At 42.8% G+C, this 19809-nt stretch overlaps 1 protein-coding gene across 1 annotated transcript in view; it reads left to right on the plus strand.

Moving 5' to 3' along the window:
• Positions 1–1340: 1340 nt before the first annotated feature.
• The window catches only part of SH3RF1 (SH3 domain containing ring finger 1), a 182059-nt gene continuing 163590 nt past the window's right edge, over positions 1341–19809 (plus strand). Inside the window, exons 1-2 of the mRNA XM_072719729.1 lie at positions 1341–1505; positions 2893–3380. Coding sequence (XP_072575830.1) covers positions 2988–3380 — 393 coding nt within the window. The 5' untranslated portion in view covers positions 1341–1505; positions 2893–2987. The remainder of the gene's footprint in view (positions 1506–2892; positions 3381–19809) is intronic.

The raw sequence follows: 19809 nt of genomic DNA on the forward strand, positions 1-19809 counted from the left end.
CTGTGAGCGGGCCTGGACGGGGCCGGCCGCCCCGGGTCACCTGAGCCGTCCCCAGGAGGCAGGTGTAACAGCAGCCCCGCACACCTGGTGTCCTCGCCTCTGCCCTCCGGGTCTGTCTCTGGGCCTGCTGAGGTCTGTGCCCCGGGGAGGCCGCGTGATGCCGGGGACGGGACGGACAGCTGCCCCGGGGCTGTCCCCCGTGACTCCCACACAGGGGAGCCTCTCTCGGGCCTCGGGGGCACCGCACCCCACGCTCGCTCCGCCAAGCGTCTCCACAGGGCCGGGCGGACAGCCGCCAAGGAGGCGAGCCCCGTTCCGGCCCCGGCCCTCCGCTCGCGCCCCTCCCGCCCCGGGCACCCCCGGGCACCCCCGGGCACCCCCGGGCAGGAGGAGGACGTGGGCCCCGCCCGGAGGCGGCTCCCTCTTCACTCCCCGCCACTCCCAACGCTCCGCCTCCCCGCGGCTTCACGGTCCAGGCCGGCTTCCCTCAGGAACGGCCACCTCCCCCGCTCCCGGGGACCCCGCTTCCTGGGCTCGCGGCTTCCGCAGCGCCCCCTCCGGCCGCCACCCCTAGTGCCCGGGGCGGGCGGGGCAGGGACCTGGGCGGGGAGGAGGGTGCGCCCGCGGGGGGGTACGGGCTGGGGAGGCGCGGTGGTGGGGGGTCGCCCTCCCCCCAGTGTCCGGGGCGGGGCGCGGTGGTGCCGGGTCGCCCCCTAGTGCCCGGGGCGGGGCGCGGTGGTGCGGGGTCGCCCCCTAGTGCCCGGGGCGGGGCGCGGTGGTGCGGGGTCGCCCCCTAGTGCCGGGGCGGGCGGGGCAGGGACCTGGGCGGGGAGGAGGGTGCGCCCGCGGGGGGGTACGGGGTGGGGAGGCGCGGTGGTGGGGGGTCGCCCCCTCCTGCCCGGGGCGGGGCGCGGTGGTTTGGAGTCGCCCCTCCTGCCCGGGGCGGGGCGCAGTGGTGGGGGGTCGCCCCCTCCTGCCCGGGGCGGGGCGCAGTGGTGGGGGTCGCCCCCTCCTGCCCGGGGCGGGGCGCAGTGGTGGGGGGTCGCCCCCTCCTGCCCGGGGCGGGGCGCGGTGGTTTGGAGTCGCCCCTCCTGCCCGGGGCGGGACGCGGTGGTGGGGGGTCGCCCCCTCCTGCCCGGGGCGGGCGGGGCAGGGACCTGGGCGGGGAGGAGGGCGCGCCCGCCCCGCAGTTCCCGGAGGTGCCCCGCCCGCCCCGGGGGGAGGCGCTGTGGTGCGGGGCCGCCCCCTCCCGCCCCGGGCGCCCGCCGCGGCTCGGCCTCTTCCTCCTCCTCCTCCTCCTCCTCCTCCTCCTCCTCCCCCGCCCTCCCGGCTGGGAAAGTGGGAGGTGGCGGCGGCGTGCGCGCGTGAGGGGGGCGGCGGAGAGGAGTCTCCGGGCGCCGCCGCGTCAGAGACCCTGCGAGCGGCGGGCGCGGCGGGGCCGCCCGTGCCTCGGTCTCCGCCGCCGCTGCGGGGCCGCGAACAAAGAGGAGGAGCCGCGGCGCGAGGTAGGGCGCGGGGCGCGGGGCGCGGCGCGGGCGGACCCCGGCGGCCGCCGAGGGGTGGTCGGGGCGCCCCTCCCCTCCGTCCCCCGCCCGGCCCCGGTGGCCGCGGCCTCGCTGCTCGCTGCCTCTGAGCCCGGCGGGAGCGCCCCGGGCCCGGGGCCGCGGTGCCCCGCTGCCCGCCGGCCCGGACTCCCCGGGCTCCCGCCTCCTCTCCGCGGCGGCACTTCGGGGGCCGCCCCCCATCCGCAGCTCGGGGCTGGGGTGTGTGTGTGAGTCCTTGGAAACTTCAGCAGGCGTTCGGGGGCATTTCGTGCCCGGCCCGACCCGGAGCGCGGTGGGGATCCCGCTGCCCTCCCGCTCGGCCCGGGGCCCCCTGCTCGTCGCCGGCACCTGGCCCTGGGGTGTGTCCGCGGGCCTGGGCCACCTGTACCTGCCGGCGGCGCGCGGGCGGCGCGGCCGGGGCTCCCCGACCCGGCGGGAGCAGCTGCCGATGCCTCCGCCAGCACCTCCTTCCCTCCTCTCCCGGGCGCTCCCGCTGACACTTGCTTCGGCGGCAGGGGCGAGCGGCGCGGGCACTGGCCTCAGTGCTTTTCCCCGGATGGCCCCATTTTCGTAGGATGCTCCCATTTTTCAGCCCAGCGTTCCATTGTCGAATTCTTTGGGCGACGATTTTGCCAGATTTTCTGAATGGGATTAGGACAAGCTGCTCAGAAATGTGTTTCGGAGTTTGTCAACCACTGCTCTGAAGGGTGCTTTTATATTTCAGCTGCCCTCAGACAGACCTTTAGTTGTGTCCTCTCCAATTGTCAACCTTCGGCTCGTTTTGCTGGGGCAAGATGAAACAGTTCTATTTTTAAGACCAGCGAAGAAACATGTGTATTTAATATTGGGATCATTTACCACAAGTGATCACGCGAGGCATGGTTTCTTAAACACTGAAGTGGCCTAAAGATTGGGAGGTTTGTTGGGTTTAAAAGTAATTTCAGGTAGAGGAAACTTTCCGTTGCTTCTGTTCAGCTTCTCATACGTATTGGAGACTTTTTTTTAGGCAGCCAGTATCACTTTGAGAGCTGAAGAAATTATGTTCTTTATTGCATTTCATAAATCCCGTTTTACTGCAGGAATTCTATATAGTACCTGTTAGCTGTTTCTGCACAGTGAACTCCTAGATACCTTTAGGGATTAATTTTGAATTGTTTAAGAAGCACATTTTGTTTTTAATTGTTGACTTTGGAGTTCAGGAACCACATTCCAAAGCAAAGCTGCACTATTCAGAGGAAGCACTTTTGTGTACTCTTTGGTTCTTGGCTCCTCTGTGAACCTTCTCCCCAAATAACAGTACTAATTTTTTTTTTTGTCTTCTCTCTCCCCCCCTCCCCCATCACTCCAGAGCAAAGTCTGAAATGGATGTTACATGAGTCACTTTAAGGGATGCACGGAACTATGAACATTTCTGAAGCTTTTTTCTCAGTAAACTAGATAAAGATGGATGAATCTGCCTTGTTGGATCTTCTGGAGTGTCCTGTTTGTCTAGAGCGGCTTGATGCTTCTGCAAAGGTCTTGCCATGCCAACATACGTTTTGCAAACGATGTTTGCTGGGGATTGTAGGTTCCCGAAATGAACTCAGATGTCCTGAGTGTAGGACTCTTGTTGGCTCGGGTGTTGAGGAGCTTCCAAGTAACATCCTGCTGGTCAGACTTCTGGATGGCATCAAGCAGAGGCCTTGGAAACCTGGCCCTTGTGGGGGCAGTGGGATGAACTGCACAAATGCATTAAGGGCTCAGAGCAGCACTGTGGCTAATTGTAGCTCAAAAGATTTGCAGAGCTCCCAGGGAGGACAGCAGCCACGGGTGCAAGCCTGGAGTCCCCCGGTGAGGGTGAGTAGCCTGCAGAAGCAGTTTGGTGAATAAAGGTGGTGACAACTACATTTTTTTTTTTATGCTCCAGCTTTATATTTTCTAAATCACTTCATTGCCAAGGAAGGCACACTTAATGGAGCAGATAGGAAATTATACCTCACGTTTATTTTTTTCCTACTTTTGGAATGAGAATGGATATAAATAACAAAATTTTCATTTTTAAAAATTCTCTCCAGGACACCTTCGTGGCTCCATGGTTGGGTGTCTGCCTTTGGCTCAGTTCATGATCCCGGGGTCCTGGGATTGAGTTCTGCATAGGCTTCCCGGCAGGGAGTCTGCTTCTCCCTCTGCCTGTGTCTCTGCCTCTGTGTGTCTTTCATGAATAGATAAATAATCTTTAAAAATAAAAATAAAAAATAAAAATTCTCTCCAGATAGTTCCTAGTACCTTTTAAGATAAATTTTGAGAAACAGGTAGGCGTTATTCACTGAAATATAAAACAAAGCAGTTTTTTGATGCTCATTTTAAAATGGAAATTTGGTGTGATTTTTTTTCCCTTTTTCATGGAGTTGGGAGAACCATAATTACATATATATGTGTATATGCATAATATATGTTATAAATATGTGTGTGGGTGAATCACAAGTAGGAAATTAGACCTTAATTTTTATGTTGCATTGAGCCATTCTAGTCATTCTCTTGGTTTTATGAATGCACAGCACAGAATTTACTGGTTGGAGGAATTCTTAACAAATCATGGCCACAGGTAGCAGAGTTTTGTTGCTGTAGCAACGAAATGTCATTTAGGACTATGTCACGGAGAATCTAGCTTTATGTTGGGTTTTACAGGGAGTGAAATGAAATGTTTGCATCAGAATGATTTTTCTTGGGTTTTGGGTTTGGGCTGAAATGATTTTAAATGAAGCTATTTGGATAGTTACCACATTTTAAATTTCCTAGAAGGTAAGGTATTCTGAATAAGTCTATATTATGTTGTGGGTGATGGCATCCCAGTAAGACACATTTTTCTCATTTTTATAAAAATAAAAAGTAGTTATGGGCATCAGATAATTAAAACAATTTCATTTTTGTTGGAAGAAATGATTTTGATAGTTGGCCTGACTGACAAAATAGGTTTTTAAAGAACAGTTAATTTGGATAAGAATTTTCTTTTCAAATATTCATGGTTAACATCTAAAGCTGACTTCTTTCATTTAGTGTGAGAACAGCCATTGGGATGGCATTAGATAGTATAAATTTACAGATGTGGCTATTAGAGGGTATACCAATTCCCTTCCTTCTTGAGCTCATCTTTTAAAATAATACAAAATATTTATATCACTAGATGTAAAGTAGGAAAGCATTTTAATTGCTAGGAAACAATTTCTTTATTAGGCTATCAGGCTTCTTTTGATTTGTATTTAATTTTTTTTTTTAAAGACAATGAAAACTTTGGGATAGGGAGATATTCTTTGCATATTTGAAGCCCATGTGTTGTGAAGTTGGTCTTATAGCACTTTTCCTGGATTTCCTTTATTTTATGGAGTTTACTGGTGCATTGATTAGTGTATATGGTCATTATTATTTTAACCTCACAACCAGTGATGAAGTTGGTCCTTTCTGAGACACCTGACCCAGGTCTGCTTAGCTTAGTGAGACAGTAGTTTTGCTTCTCTGGAGAGATTTTGTTTCCTTGTTAATTAGACTAGAGATGATGTAGCTTCTGGCTATGAATGAAGTATCTTAGTTGTTGACACATTGCCTTACTTGTTGTGAGGAATGCATTGAATGTTTGATTACTGATAAAAAGGAATTTAAAGGGGGGCGCCTGGGTGGCTCAGTGGTTGAGTGTCTGCTTTGGCTCAGGTCTTGATCCCAGGGTCCTGGGATCGAGTTCATGATCCCGGGGTACTGGGATTGAGTTCTGCATAGGCTTCCTGCAGGGAGTCTGCTTCTCCCCTCTGCCTATGTCTCTTGCCTCTCTTTCTGTGTCTCTCATGAATAAATAAAATCTTAAAAAAAAATAAAATAAAAAGGAAGTTAAGAAAAGGGCTTAATTAAGCATTCAACTTAATGTCCTTTGAATTTGTTTTCTTTCTTACATAGAAATTGACTATGTAATGCTGTAATGTTCATTTATCTCAACTGCTAAACTCTCAAAATTGAGCTCCATTTATCTTGGGTAAATTATTTTGGGATTTTGATGATGTTACTGTTATTTTTCTGTCTTATATGAATTCCTAATTTGCATCATGTTTTTTCTTTAGCATGAGAAAAATTATTGACCAAGAGGCTGATGAACTTGAGCCTTATAACTTGGATAAAATAGTTGAGGTAAATAAAACAGAAGATGATGTCTGTTACTTTAGGGGATGGGGAGGCACAGATGGTAGAGGACAAAACAAAATTACACAGTAATTTGAGTTCATACAAATGCTGAAATACTTATAAAAAGAGCAGTTTTATTTTTTCTATTCTAAAATAATTTCTCATTGATAGTTACTGGTACCTTTTGCTTTCAAGTATTCAAAACAACCAGAGTAGGATGCCGGGGTGGCTCAGTGGTTGAACATCTCATCTGCCTTTGGCTCAGGGCATGATCCTAGAGCCCCAGAATCGAGTCCCACATTGTGCTCCCTACATGGAACCTGCTTCTCCCTCTGCCTATGTCTCTGCCTCTCTCTCTTTGTGTGTCTCTCATGAATAAATAAATGAAATCTTTAAAAAAACAAAAAACAAATAAAAACAAAAACAAAATAACCAGAGCTGTACAAATAGTCCAAGTACCTGAAAGATAAATATATCTCAGACAATCCTCCTTTTAAAAAAGAAATCTGTAGCATTCAGGCATGTGGAGGTTGTAATGCACTCCTTTGGACACTTTCCTGAGGTGAGTGACCATAATAAATCCCAAACATGCATTCTTCTCTCTTAGATTTTCTGACACAACTAAGTGGTACATGAGCCTGTTTCCACATGTTGCGCAAAGCTGAAAGTGATAACATGTGGAATGTTGCTTCAGTGTATTAGTTATGTTCTATGTTCTATTAGATTGTGACCATGTGGCTTCCTCATGCATTTAGCCGAGGTAGATTGAGTGTTATCAGCAGACACAAACATTTCCAATGTGTGACACAGATCTTGTTCCCAGAATTTTAGTGTTTCCTGCCTAATATGAAGGAGAAAATGAAAAAGTGTTGGATTGGAGTCACTGTGGGAATCCTTCAGGTCTCTACCTCATGTAAAGAATTCCTGTTGGTTTTAGGCCAAAGTTGAGCAGTGGAATGAGCCACAGGGTGAGGGGCATTGCAGATATTTGCTTAAATGGATTAAAAATGCCCACAGAAGATAGATAATATATAAAAAAATATATAAGGGCACCTGAGTGGCTCAGTGATTTAGAGTCTGCCTTTGGCTCAGGGAGTGATCACCGGGGTCCTGGGATCAAGTCCCACATCGGGTTCCCCATGGGGAACTCGCTTTTCCCTCTGCCTATGTCTTTGCCTCTCTCTCTCTGTGTCTCTCATGAATAAATAAAATTAAAAAAAAATATATATGCAAAATTCCATATGGGAGACATGTTTAAGTAATTTCTACAGAATTATGACATAGTAGAATGGTTAAATTTCTGTTTTCTATGAGGGGTTCCATTCGTTCAAGATCTATTCATACCTGTGCACCTATCTGTCTGTCTAGGAATTATTAATGGTTTCACACTGCCTCTATCTCAAAGTGAGTTTATTCAGCAAAAATAGATCCGCATAACCACTGATTTATGCTAATTCACACTTCGTTTATTCTTTCATTTATCTAACAAATGTGTATTGAGCACGTACTGGGTGCTAGGCACTGCTGTAGCTGTTCAGTAGATAATGATGAATAAATGAGATACAAATTCCACTTACGAACTTAGGAGTATGTGTCAACCTTGGGGGAGAGACACACATTAATAACACAGCAATGCAAGTACGTAATTAAACTTGGTAAGTGTTATGACGGAAAGCTAGGGGAGAGGATAGGAGAAAGACCTGTGTTTAGTGTGAAGGTAAATGTGTGTGTGGGAGGTGGTCAAAGGAAGCTTCCGAAGCTTCCTTGATGAAGAGGCATTTGAGCTGAGATCTTAAGGATAAAATGATTTTTATTAGTTGAGAGAAGACTGGGCAGGTGAAGGAGCAGGGGGAAGAGTATTCCAGTGGCTTTGATCTGTTGTGGGACAGGGTATGGATTCTGGGAAGAACCAATGTAAGGGGAATGTGGACTAAGCAAGGGACAGGGATAGTGACCCGAGATGAGGCCTCAAGTGCAGTAATGCACAAGGCATCCAGAGCCACCACAGGCCACAGGAGGTTAAGGGCCAGATGAGCAATATAGCTAGTAAGTGCTCTGCATTTGGGCTTACAGTTATGAGTCATTAGGACTGAGATCATCAGGGCTCCGAATGGAAATGGCAATTTCGTGTCAGAGGACTGAGAGAGAAGGAAGGTAGGGAATTCTAGATTTGGGTGAAATTTCCTTCTGCAAATGTAGAATATGCATTCATTTCTCCATAGCTACACTCACAGCTCCTTTCTCTCCCTCTCCCTATTGCTGACTATTAGAGGCTGAATTGTGTCCTCCTCTACCTTATTCCCCAGATTCATAAGATGAAGTTGTATCCCCTAGTACCTCAGAATGTGACTGTGTTTGGGGAATAGCAACTTTAAAGAGGTGATTAAGGTCAAATGAGGTCATATGGGTGGGCCCTAATCTACAATATGACTGATATATCTGATATATATATATATATATATATATATATATATATATATATTCAGTCATATATATATTTTACATATATATATATATATATATATATATATATTATTTTTTTAGTGAGAGAGAGAAGTGAGAGGGGCAGAGGGAAGATAGGGGAGAAAGTTGAGTCTACAATGAGGCTCCAGGTAGGATGTGGGAAACTAGTGCTATGAATTGCCCCATTGGCCATCTGTAACCTCCATTAACAGGTACCTGTGGAGAATTTTTTTCTGGCTCACTTCTATGCTATGATACATCGTAGAACAGAGGTGGCATTCATGCATGTTTTTGTTGAAAGAGAGTGTACATTATGGGGAAGTAAATAAAAGAAACAACAAATAAGGCAGTGTATAGTGAAGCATCAAGCTATGGGATAAGAAATGGAAAAAGTCTCTGTGGTGAGGTTTGTGTATTGTGGCCCCTGGATTAAGTGTGTGGTCCAAGAATGGAGTGAGTGTGGATTAGGGTGGACTGGACAGGGCAGGGTGTGCTTCCCTTCAGTGGAAGACTCAGTCCAACACTGATGCAGGAATAGATAGATGTCTTTAGTGGTTTGGATGATGGAGATGTTTGGCTGTTTCTGAATGGCTGAGTTAAAATAGAAAATTGTGTTTGTTTTTGCCAAACAATGTTTGTTGGAGAAATTATTGACTTTTATTGATCATTTCATTCCTGACCCCTGCTTTAGTCCTTATGTTCATCTTGTCCTTGACTTGACTTCTATTCCCGAGTCATCCTCAATGGCTAGGGCTCAAGCCTCAGATTTGGGACTGGGACAGAAGGCAGGGATGGAGAGGAGTCTGGGTGCATACTGATGAGTAATTAAAAAAAGAAATGCTTAACGACTCCTTTCTTTATTACACAAAGTATCATGTGACCATTATCATGTAAATCTTGCAACAACCCTTTGGGGTTAAGTACTATTATTATTTAAAAAGTTAAAAAGAATGTGAATTTCAAAATGAGTTCCTAAAAATATTCTGGTGGTAAAAGAATTCAACAATATAGATGTATAATATTATGAAGTGTGCATAGCATTCCACATCTCTTCATATATGTTTGTATGTATGTATATGTATATATATATATTTACGTAAATGGAATTTCACACTCTGTATCTGATGATTTGATAGTTCATTTAATATATCTGGGAAACCTTTTCATGTTTGAGCACATATATCTGTCTCATTAAAAACACACCTCTTTACTGAGGTATCATACGCAGAGAAGTGTACCTATTTTAAATGAACAACTCATTTATCATGCTTCATTCTTTTTTTTTTTTTTTTTGCTTCATTCTTTTTAAATGACCTGGAATTTTCTCCCTATTTAAAAAAATTAAGGAATACACACTCATAGTAAGAAACTTAATGGTAGAAAAGGATGTAATGGAGAAAAATCAAGGCTTCTAATCTCTCCATTCTTAACCTCTAGGAGTGACTACTGTGAAGAGGTTTTTTGTGTGCCCCCCCCCCCATTTATAGAAATAAGATCACATTATATATGTTCTTCTGCAATTTGAGGTTTTTTTCTTTTTTCTTTTTAGAAAAAAGGCTTTCCATATCTGCTCTCACTGATGTCTAAGAGGGTGTTCTGTACTATCATTCTCATTTTATGAATGTGGAGAGGATGGCAGAAAGAGGCTGAATAACTTGTTCTGGGTCTCCTAGCTAGAACGTGGTGGAGATGGGCTTTCACCCCAGAGCGTCTGGTCCCAAGAGCTTCTTTCCCTCCTTTCCCACACTCTACTTAAGTGACAGACATTCTTCCAGGGTCCTCATGCTGCTTGTAACAGGGACAGCTTTTAAGTGGAGGTACTTGTGTCATTACTGTCGGTGTATGCATTGTTGTTGTTGTTTAAAGGGACATTGAAGCTCCTTTACAGTGACAGTAGACCAAGAAACCAGATTTTGTTTAGCTTGGCACACGGAAGGAGTGTGGTTTCGAAGAAGAGGTTGTGGCCTCAGTTTCTAATGCTGCCATCAACCAGCTGTTTGGCTTTTCTGGGTTTTGTATCCTCAGCACAGAAGTGCAGAACCTTAGGTCCCTAAGCTCCATGCAGGGGATGGGAGGACAAGAATTGCTGAGTTTGGTTTATCTTGCACTTTTCAGAACCCTTTGTGGTATCTGGCACATAGTATGCATTCAAAAAGAGGTTTGTTGAATGAATGTTTGTTAGTTTTCTGGGGCGGCTATAGCAGAGAACTGTGAACAGGGCGACTTAGAACAACAGAAGTTTATTTTTTCACAGTTCTGGAGGCCAGAGTCTGAAATCAAGGTATTGGTAGAGCCATGCTCTTTCTCACACTTTCAGGGGAGAATCCTTCCTCGCCTCATCCTAGCTTCTGGTGGTTCTGGCAGTCCTTGGCTTGTAGACGCATCACTCCAACCTCTGCCTCTGTCTTCACATTCCTTTCCTGTGTGTCTGTCGAAATTTCCTTCTTATTATGAGGACACCAGTCGTTGGATTAGGACCTCCCCTACACTAATATAACCTCATCTTAACTTGATTACATCAGCTAGACTATTTCTAAGTAAGGTATTGGGGGTTAGAATTTGAATATGTTATTTTAGGGGACACAATTCAACCCATAACAGATTGAATGAATGCAGGGATGAATGATTGCGTGACGTGAATTCTATTTTTTTTTAAAGATATTATTTATTCATTCATGAGAGAGATACACACACACAGAGAGAGAGAGAGAGAGAGAGACAGAGACACAGGCAGAGGGAGAAGCAGGCTCCATGCAGGGAGCCCGATGTGGGACTCCATGCCTGGCCTCCAGGATTATGCCCTGGGCCGAAGGCAGGCGCTAAACCACTGAGCCACCAAGGGATCCCCCATGACGTGAATTCTAATCACCTTGTAAGGATCCTTAGCTGTGCGTTCCCTCAACAATTTATTTGTACATACCCCCTTTCTTCCTTTTAATAGGTTGCCTAGTGGATAAATGCAAGAATTGATGTGCAAACATTTAGAAAATTATAAAGTCAACATAAATGGATGTATTATTGTTAGTATCATTACTATACAAATTATCAGTCCTCATAGGGAATATAATATCACTTCTACTTGGGTGACAAGAAACAAATAATTGAGAAGAAGTATAAAATTTCACAAAATGAATGTAAAGCTACACAAAATGAGGACATTAGCTCAGTTATTTTGGTCCCTTACCTGCAAGAAACAACCTGATGTATGTTCATTCTCTTCGGCTACCCCTGAGGGTTCTCCCCCCATTTCCCCCACTTGATTACTATTCCCTTGACCCTTATTTTTCCTGGACAAGACTGAAAGAGAGGAAGGGAAGGGGAGATTATTCTATTGTTGCTAGCTGGACAGAGAAAGGGAGGATAATGAGATAGTCTAGTTTTGGTTTAGTCACAAGCCCTTGCCCTTCTTCCTGTTCTCTGAAAAGTCCTACCTCTGCTGTGAGTTCTCTGGCTTCAGCCTCCGGCTCCTAGCTCCAGCCTCCGCTGGTGTGGAACCTCTGTAGTTTGTTCACTTTTCTGTCTTCTAGCCACCTTGCATTGTCCTGTCATGCAACCATGGTCTGCGTTTTCCAAGTAACTGAGAGGAGGGATATGAAAGAAATGGTGGAACAAAGAGGAGAGCAGGATTCCTGTGTCGTTCCATTTCCTTCCTTGAATTGTTTTTCCAGGTTGCATTCACAAATTACTCCTTTTTCCGTCATGATTAGTCTCTGGGCTGGGGAAAAGAAAGATTAAAAAGATTTAAAAGATTAAAAATAGATACAAAAAAGATAGGGGCAGTCCTACCTCCACTTCACCATTCCAAGAGTCCCTGGCTCTTCTTTGCACACCTCCATTCCTTAACTCACCTCCTCTACTGGGAAGAATGCTTGCTTTTCCCCACCACCATCAGGTGCTCACTCTGTTTATGAATCCATACGTCTCCAGTCCATTGCATTGATATGGTTTAAGCAAACCTGAGACAGTACTTGAAAAGCCTTTTTTATTTTAAGCTCAAGACAGATGACTTTGTAATTCGCTTTCTAGCAGGATTCTTTATGAGAATTCACAATAGTAGAGCAACATAGTATACGTAGTACAGTATAGTGACAGTACTTGAGATAGAAATATTATGTATAGCAACATAGTATAGTGAGGAACTTGGATATCAAATCAGATGTCAAGTCAGGCAAGCCTCTTTTACATAGTAACATAGAATAGTGAGGTGTACTTGTGATAGAAATACTACACTTGGAAACAGTTTTGCTAGTAAGGCTCCCTCATTGTGGAATTTAGACCTCTCACCCGCACAAAGCTTTTATCAGAAAGAATGTGTCTATCCCTCTACCTCTTTATTTAAAAAAAAATTTTTTTTTTAAATTTCCGAGACCTTGAAAGTAGTAACCTTAAAAAGAAAAATTCTGAGCCCCAATCCCCCTTCTTCTGTTCCTGCAATCCTTTGCAGTGTATATGCCTGCCAGTGCTTAGTCAAGAGGATGGTAGCAGTTGTTTCATGAATAGTGACATATGGGTAACTGTAAACACAGCCATGTTAAAGATAAATGTGTGAATGGGCTCTTCCGGGGTAGCAGGGAAAGGAATGGAGGTGCCACTTCAAATGGTTGACAGTAGCAGTTAAGTAGTAGACTATTTGAGTTGTGAAGCATGGATAAAGGGAGCAGTAGGAAGATGTGCAAATGAATTTTTAAGTTATATTAAATATAGTACAGAGAGGCAAGGACTGGCAAGTTTGAACATTTTTCTGTTAGCCCAAGAAAATAAAAAATTCCTTATTTTTGCAAGAAAAAAATCCTTTTTAAAAAAAATCCTTTGAAACAGTGTATGTTTATTGTTTCTAATGTTGCAATGACTAAACAAGAGTGGATTTTCATTATTTTAAGATATAGTGAGTAGTCCTAAGCAATGAAGAATTATACAGAAGTAAAATTGAGGTTTATTACAAGGTGCCCCATATCTAGTTTTAATTTATGTGTAAGGGATGCCACCCCTTCCCCCAGTAAAACAATAGCAGTAGAGTAAAAATATCAGTGCGGGATACTGACAGCTCTGGCATCTGTATAATATTCTTGGAAGTATGGTTGAGCACTAATGTTTAAAAGTTGAACATTGATTTGTTTTAAGGAGATACAATTCCTGTAGAGCTAAAAGCATGTGTACACTCCTAATTACATAACTATTCAGTTTTTAAATAATTTTAAAAGTTCTTTAACACAGATTAAATATTATATATAAAAAATTAGATTTCAAATTTTTATTTGTTCAGCCTATTCAAAGTGACATGTAGTTAGCAAATCTCAGTTTTTCCCCTGATAAGCTTGTGTTTTAAGCACACTTTCAATGAACTATTTCTGGTATTTCATGTTTTTACTTTTTTCCTCCACAGTTGAACACCGCTGAAGAGCTTAAGTCTGTAGGCTAAATATTTTTGGCATTTTTGGTGGGCCTAATTATTTTCATTCAGTATTTATTTCATAGTACATGATACTATGTGCTGGAATTAACACTTTCATTTTCCTCTCTTCTGTTCATTTTTATAAAACAAGTCCAGAACATTAGATGATATTAAAAACCTGATCTTTGCTGTACAAAGACAGTGATGCAGCTGTCTAGAGTGTTCATTGAAAGGCACCATCATGTGACAGCTCAAAGTGTTTATATATTTCAAGAAAGTTCCACTCCTATATCAAAAAAGTATTGAGTGTCAGTATAGGAATATGAAAATGTATGCTGTGCAGAAGTTGGCAATCACCTACACGGTGATAAGAATGATGGTTTTTACTACTGACTGTGGCTGACTTTATGCTGGTGATTTCTCTTTTATAGGCCATGGTTTCCTTTTGTAAAATGAGGGCCTATTTGATATCCCAAGTTCCTCTGCTTCCCTGATTTTTTTGAAATAATTAAGCTTTGACATTGAACATGATGAACAAACTGAGGTTGGTGTCTGCATATCATCTTGGTGCGATGAGGTGAAAGGTGGCTCTCAGAGTCACCCATGGACACGAGACTCTAATATCCCCCAAGAAGCCCACACTTCTGTCTGCCACAGGAACCTTCAGAGGAACTGTTGGATAATTTGGGAGTCTAGATGTGAGGTAGAATAGAGAAGCAAGGACAGTGTAGGGAGCCTGACTTGGGATCAGGCTCCAAGGAGGGCTGGTTTGCTTGATGGGCCTTTTTTCCGTGGAATGGTCTACCTCGATCATGCCTGAATATTACCTTCGTGTAGTAGTCACACCGCTGGAAAATCTGACAATTAGAGATTGTCCATATATTAAAATGTTCTGCTCTTTAGAAGGGGTATGAAATCATTGAAATATGTTGCTTTTCCCATTCTTACTGACTTGAGAATACTTGCTCCGATGGACAGAATTCTTTATGCTGAAAGGGAGAGATGGAAGTAACAGAGTTTCTTTTGGGGTCAGAGAAGCCTGGATGAAGGGAGTGCAGAGGGTGGTTAGTGGAGTGACCATGTAATTTATTCTCTGCACTTTTGAGTGTAAAGGGATGCTTTTGATAATTTTGCAGAGTCAACGGGGTAAGCTGGGTCTGTCTGGGACAAACAAGGCCATATGGTCATCCTAGCTGAGAGCAGTGTGAGTGAGCCCAGGAAATAGAAGAAAGTTTCATCAAGTATGGGGAAGATGCCAAAGAATACAGAAGCTCTTTCAAACATTTTCAGGCTAAATGCAAGAGAATTGATTTTTTCCTGTGAATGCTTCTTTCTGTGGGCTCTGTGGTTTTTGCTGGAGAAAAAATGTTACATAGTGTTGGAAAGGCAGGGGATTTAGCTTTAGGCAGACCTTCCTCTATTCTTTGTTATCCATGTGGCTCTTGGGCATGTTACTTCATTAGCCTAATATATTTATTTGTAAAATGATGAAGATCTACTTTCCAGGGTTGTGAGGATTTTATGAGATAAAGAATGTTAAGTGCCTAGGACCTGGTTAGACATTCAGTAAACGTTAGTTCTATCTTTTCTCTTTCCAGAAATTAGAACTTTTAGCACCTTATATCAGTTACATTGTAAAATTATCTGTGTGTGTATGCATGTGTGTGCACGTGCATGTGGGTGTGTGTAGTCTGGTTATTTAATTAATCCACGTTTCCAATGTTAATGCCGCAGGAGATTTTGTTCTCTTTAACAGACAGACTTTAGGTGCACAAGCTGTCCATCAATTAGTGCCTGCACATGATGCTAAATATCTGGTTTAAGTCCTGCTTCTAACACTAACTCTGGTGTGACACTGGTTCTTCGGGCCTCATCTGTGAAAGGAGATGGTGAGCAACATTATCTCTCATACCTCTTCCTGTTCTCTCATCCTATAAGACACAGCCAGCAGAATTCATTGTATTAGACCATCTGTGACTGTTTTCATTGCCTGCCTGCTTTCCTTCCTGCCTTCATTCTTGCTGTGGGGAAGATAATAGTTCAAATAATTTAAATACTGATCTTTGTATTTAAAGACTTAGTACTAAAAGGACTTAGATCTCTAAAACTTCTGTAAAGGAAACTAGATGTGCTTTTGTAGTGCAATTTTTGTTCAGTGCACTAAGTTTTAAAAGTTAGTGTCAGGAAGGATTTTTATGCCTTCACACAGGTTCTTAAATGCTACGTGTTTTATTCCTTTGTGGCTGATTTTTGTTTACCATTCCTACCCTTTCCTACCCCTCGCATCCATAGAGCATCAAGATTATGTTCCATGTTTTCATTATTTTTATATCTCCTGTCTAGAGCAACTGATTGCTATTTTTATGTGATTAGAGCTATCTTTGGCTAAATAAGTGCATTTACATAACTGATAACTTTCTGGTGAATTTTTAAAATGCTGCAACGGTAAAGAGCCTTGCTGTGCTTCAACTTGAAGCAAGTTTTTTTTTTTTTTTTTTTTTTTTTTTGTTAAATGGAGCTTCTATTTATAGTTAAAATATTCACTTCCTGAGTTTGAAGGGTAAAAAAGGACACTGAGTGAATATTTTATGAATATGGTCATCTACTGTATTTTAAAAAGCCTCTTGAAAGGGGCATTTCAAAAGCTGGTTGGTAACTTATTCCTGTGACTTGCAAGCTTCATCGCCAGGAAGTTCCTTCTTTTGTATCAAATACAAATCCCTGTCCTTGCAATTTAATCACATTCCTCTAGTCTCATCCTTAATGGAAAAGAAGTGCTCCCTTGTACGTTCTCCTTGTAACCTTGCAGGCCGTTGTGCCGCTGACCTCCTCACTCAGCCATCTTTTATCTGGCCTAAATAACTGCATTTCCTTTACAGGTCCTCTTAGGACTCATTTCCTGACATTTTAATCATTTTAGTCGTTTTCCTTTGGATGCTGGCCAACTTCTCATCTTGCTTGGGTTCAGGTCCAGAATAGCTCTTAGCATGGTACTGAAGTCCCAACTAGACCATCGTGCTGTGGAAGGCTGCTAGCACATGATCCTCCTGAGCTGGCTGCTCGTTTGTACTTCCTGATGCTTATGTATCTTTAAAAATAACTCACTGTTGCTGATTCATACTTTGCTTAGACCCTCAGAGTTTCTTTTATATAAAATTTGCTTTTCCCCTACCTCTTACTTGAGTGGTTAGTTTTTACTACCTTTTTAATTAAACTGCCTCCTGTTGTTTCTGTAATCCTTATGGCAGCATCAGCAATTTGCAGCTATTGATGGGAACAGAAAAATGTCAATCCAAAATGCTATCTCTTTAATAGGTATTTGTAATTATATGGATGCTTGATCTTAAACACATATATAACCTGTTTATCATATATATTTTGAGTATCCTCTGCCCCCATTAGGTTTTTGGTCGTTCTTTAGTTAATTATGTTTTAGTTTTGTCTCTGAACCAAGTTGTAAATAACCTGAGAGCAGGAACTCTTGTGTTTTATATCTCTTTTCTGTTCTTTACTGTTGAAAACTCAGTGTTCAGTAAGTACATCTTGATGGGATTGATAGATTCTTTGCATTCCAGAATCCCAAAGTCCGTTTGAACACAATTACATCTTCATCGGAGAGAGTGCCTAACCACATGTATATTTTTGGTGCATTTAATCATATTCAGTTCTCCATTATTTAAGTCAGCAATGAAAGTATTACCCAAAGGCTGGGTAAACCCTCATGAAACTTGACTGTAACTGGATCCTGAGTAATAGTTCACTTGAGGGTGGCCCTCAAAACATTTGTGTTACACCCACCATGGTGGTCTGGAAATCATGTTTTCCTAGTTTATTAGAAAGAATGTTCTGTTGAATTGAATCGGAAGTCTTCACAAAAGTTAAAATATGTCATCTGTTATCTCCTATCCCCCAGGCACCCCATCGCTCTGACAGAGGAAAATGAAATGGATATAAGAGGAATTAGCTACCCAACAGTCAAGCTGATCTTTACCAAACACCTTGTGATTTCTTTGCTTGCATATCTACTTTTGGAATGCAAACATTACATGTAATAAAGGCCTCTGTTTTGATGTAGATTTTCTATATACTAAGTAATTCCTATGGTAGGTAATCCTGTGGATGGTAGGAAGCACAGGTAATGATGTGGTTTGTAATAGCACCTCCACATTCTAATTCCCATAAGAGGCAACATGCTCATTCAAAATAAAATTAAAATTCTCAAGAATGAAGTGGAAAGGGGGGAAAAAGGCAGTTAGAAGAATAAATTAGCCCCAAGTGACTCTTTCCAATTCTCAAATTATAAGCCAGTCAGCTATGATATGAAACATGACAAGGACCCCAGGCTCTCTAAGTCAGGTAGCGGCAAGGCTGATATTCTGTGATTGTTAATATATCAAATATTTAACTATAATGTGTGGAAATACCTCGAGTTATTATTACCCCTCTCAGGAGACTAAGCTATGTGATACCTACAAATAAGTAACACTAGATCCACCGAACATTTCATTATAGATGAAAGAGAATGGCATATCTCCAGGAGCAGCATTTTAGGAAGGCTTGGTAACTTTAGAAATGTGTCATGCTGTGGTTTTTAGGTATGCAGTGAATGAAGAGCTTTGTGTGGAAGGGGTAAGAATACTCTATGAATACTTATTATGTAAATTTGCATATGTTGCTAGGTTTATGTACGTTTTTCCTTTGTGATCCCAGCTTTCTTTATTTCCTGGACTGAGAAGCAAGTTTATTTTTCACATCAACCCAATATGTAAATTGGTCAGTCCTTGCTGGTGGCTTTCTCCTTCCAATTTAGTGGTGTCAGGTTAGTATCTGGGCAGAGAGTACCCATCATTAGCAATTAGTTAGCATCTTGTCTGTGTAAATGCAGCCATGCTATGAGCCACCCAGCCCTTCTGTAAGTGGAGGCTTTTGACCAGCTTGGGATTTATTTAACGTGGTTTATGTTTAGTGATATATGTTGAAATTGAGAATGTATGAAAACCGAGATTGTGTTTAGTGCAGGCATGTTATCAGTCATTGGTACACATTTCTTTGTGTCTGGAGTGAAAGGTCGCCATTTCTTGGTACTCTTACCAGACAGACTGGGATATTAAGCCAAAGAATTCAATAGGTGGGTTAAAGATAGATTGAGACTAAAGTTGATTTATAGTTTATTTTATTTTATTTTATTTTATTTTAAGATTTATTTATTTATTTATGATAGACATAGAGAGAGAGAGAGAGAGAGAAAGTCAGAGACACAGGAGGAGGGAGAAGCAGGCTCCATGCTGGGAGCCTGACGTGGGACTCAATCCCGGGACTCCAGGATCGCGCCCTGGGCCAAAGGCAGGCGCTAAACTGCTGAGCCACCCAGGGATCCCCGATTTATAGTTTAATACTTAATATCAATTTTCCTAGTCCAGTGTCATCTGAGAAGCATGCAGAGTTGCTAATTATCGACAGCCATGTACTGGATAATATGCTCTGCACAGGTGGGGAGTAATTAGATCACAATGATATATCTGTAGCTTTAGGATGAAAATAGTAGTAATTTTAGTTTGACTCCAAAATCACATTTACATGATCATGAAATCATTTTATGAGCTGATCACATGGAAAAATGTATATCTGATTCAAGAAAATAAGTTCTTTATTACTTGCCCTTAAGGGAAAATATGTAATGATGTTTTGTGATCTTGAGTGAGCTAATGAGTTGAGTGAGCTAATGAATTTGAGTAAACTGATATTTTGTAACTCTGCTCTGTTTGTTGCATCTAGGTTAGCAATGATTGAATTCATTCTGTTCTTGAATAACTTATTTTGCATTGATATCACTGAAAAAAGCAAGCTATAGTAAATTTCATAAGCTGGAAAACTCAGGATGCCTTAGAATGTGAAAATGCTGGGCTTCCTTTTATATACTGAAACATCGGGTTAATTGCCTTTATTTTCCACATCTTACAAAGTTCTTGAGTCTCTGGACAGCATACCAAAGTTCTTATTTCTGTAGATATGCATTCTTTGTTTATAGTCTACAACTGATAAATACCCTTATTTGGCACAAACACATATGATCAAAGGTGATCTGAACAGTATATAGGTTTGATTAATGAATATACTAGGCTTTCTTTAGGTTTGAACAAAGAATGGTATCACAATCGGTTTTGTTAATAAAATAAATAGAGGTTAAAGATTAGAACTCTTTCTGGTAGACTGTGCAGCCCTAAATCATTCAAAAGAAATGAAGCAGTTTTTTGAAACAGATTG

This window comes from Vulpes vulpes, chromosome 9, assembly GCF_048418805.1.
Source record: "Vulpes vulpes isolate BD-2025 chromosome 9, VulVul3, whole genome shotgun sequence".
Taxonomy (NCBI): domain Eukaryota; kingdom Metazoa; phylum Chordata; class Mammalia; order Carnivora; family Canidae; genus Vulpes; species Vulpes vulpes.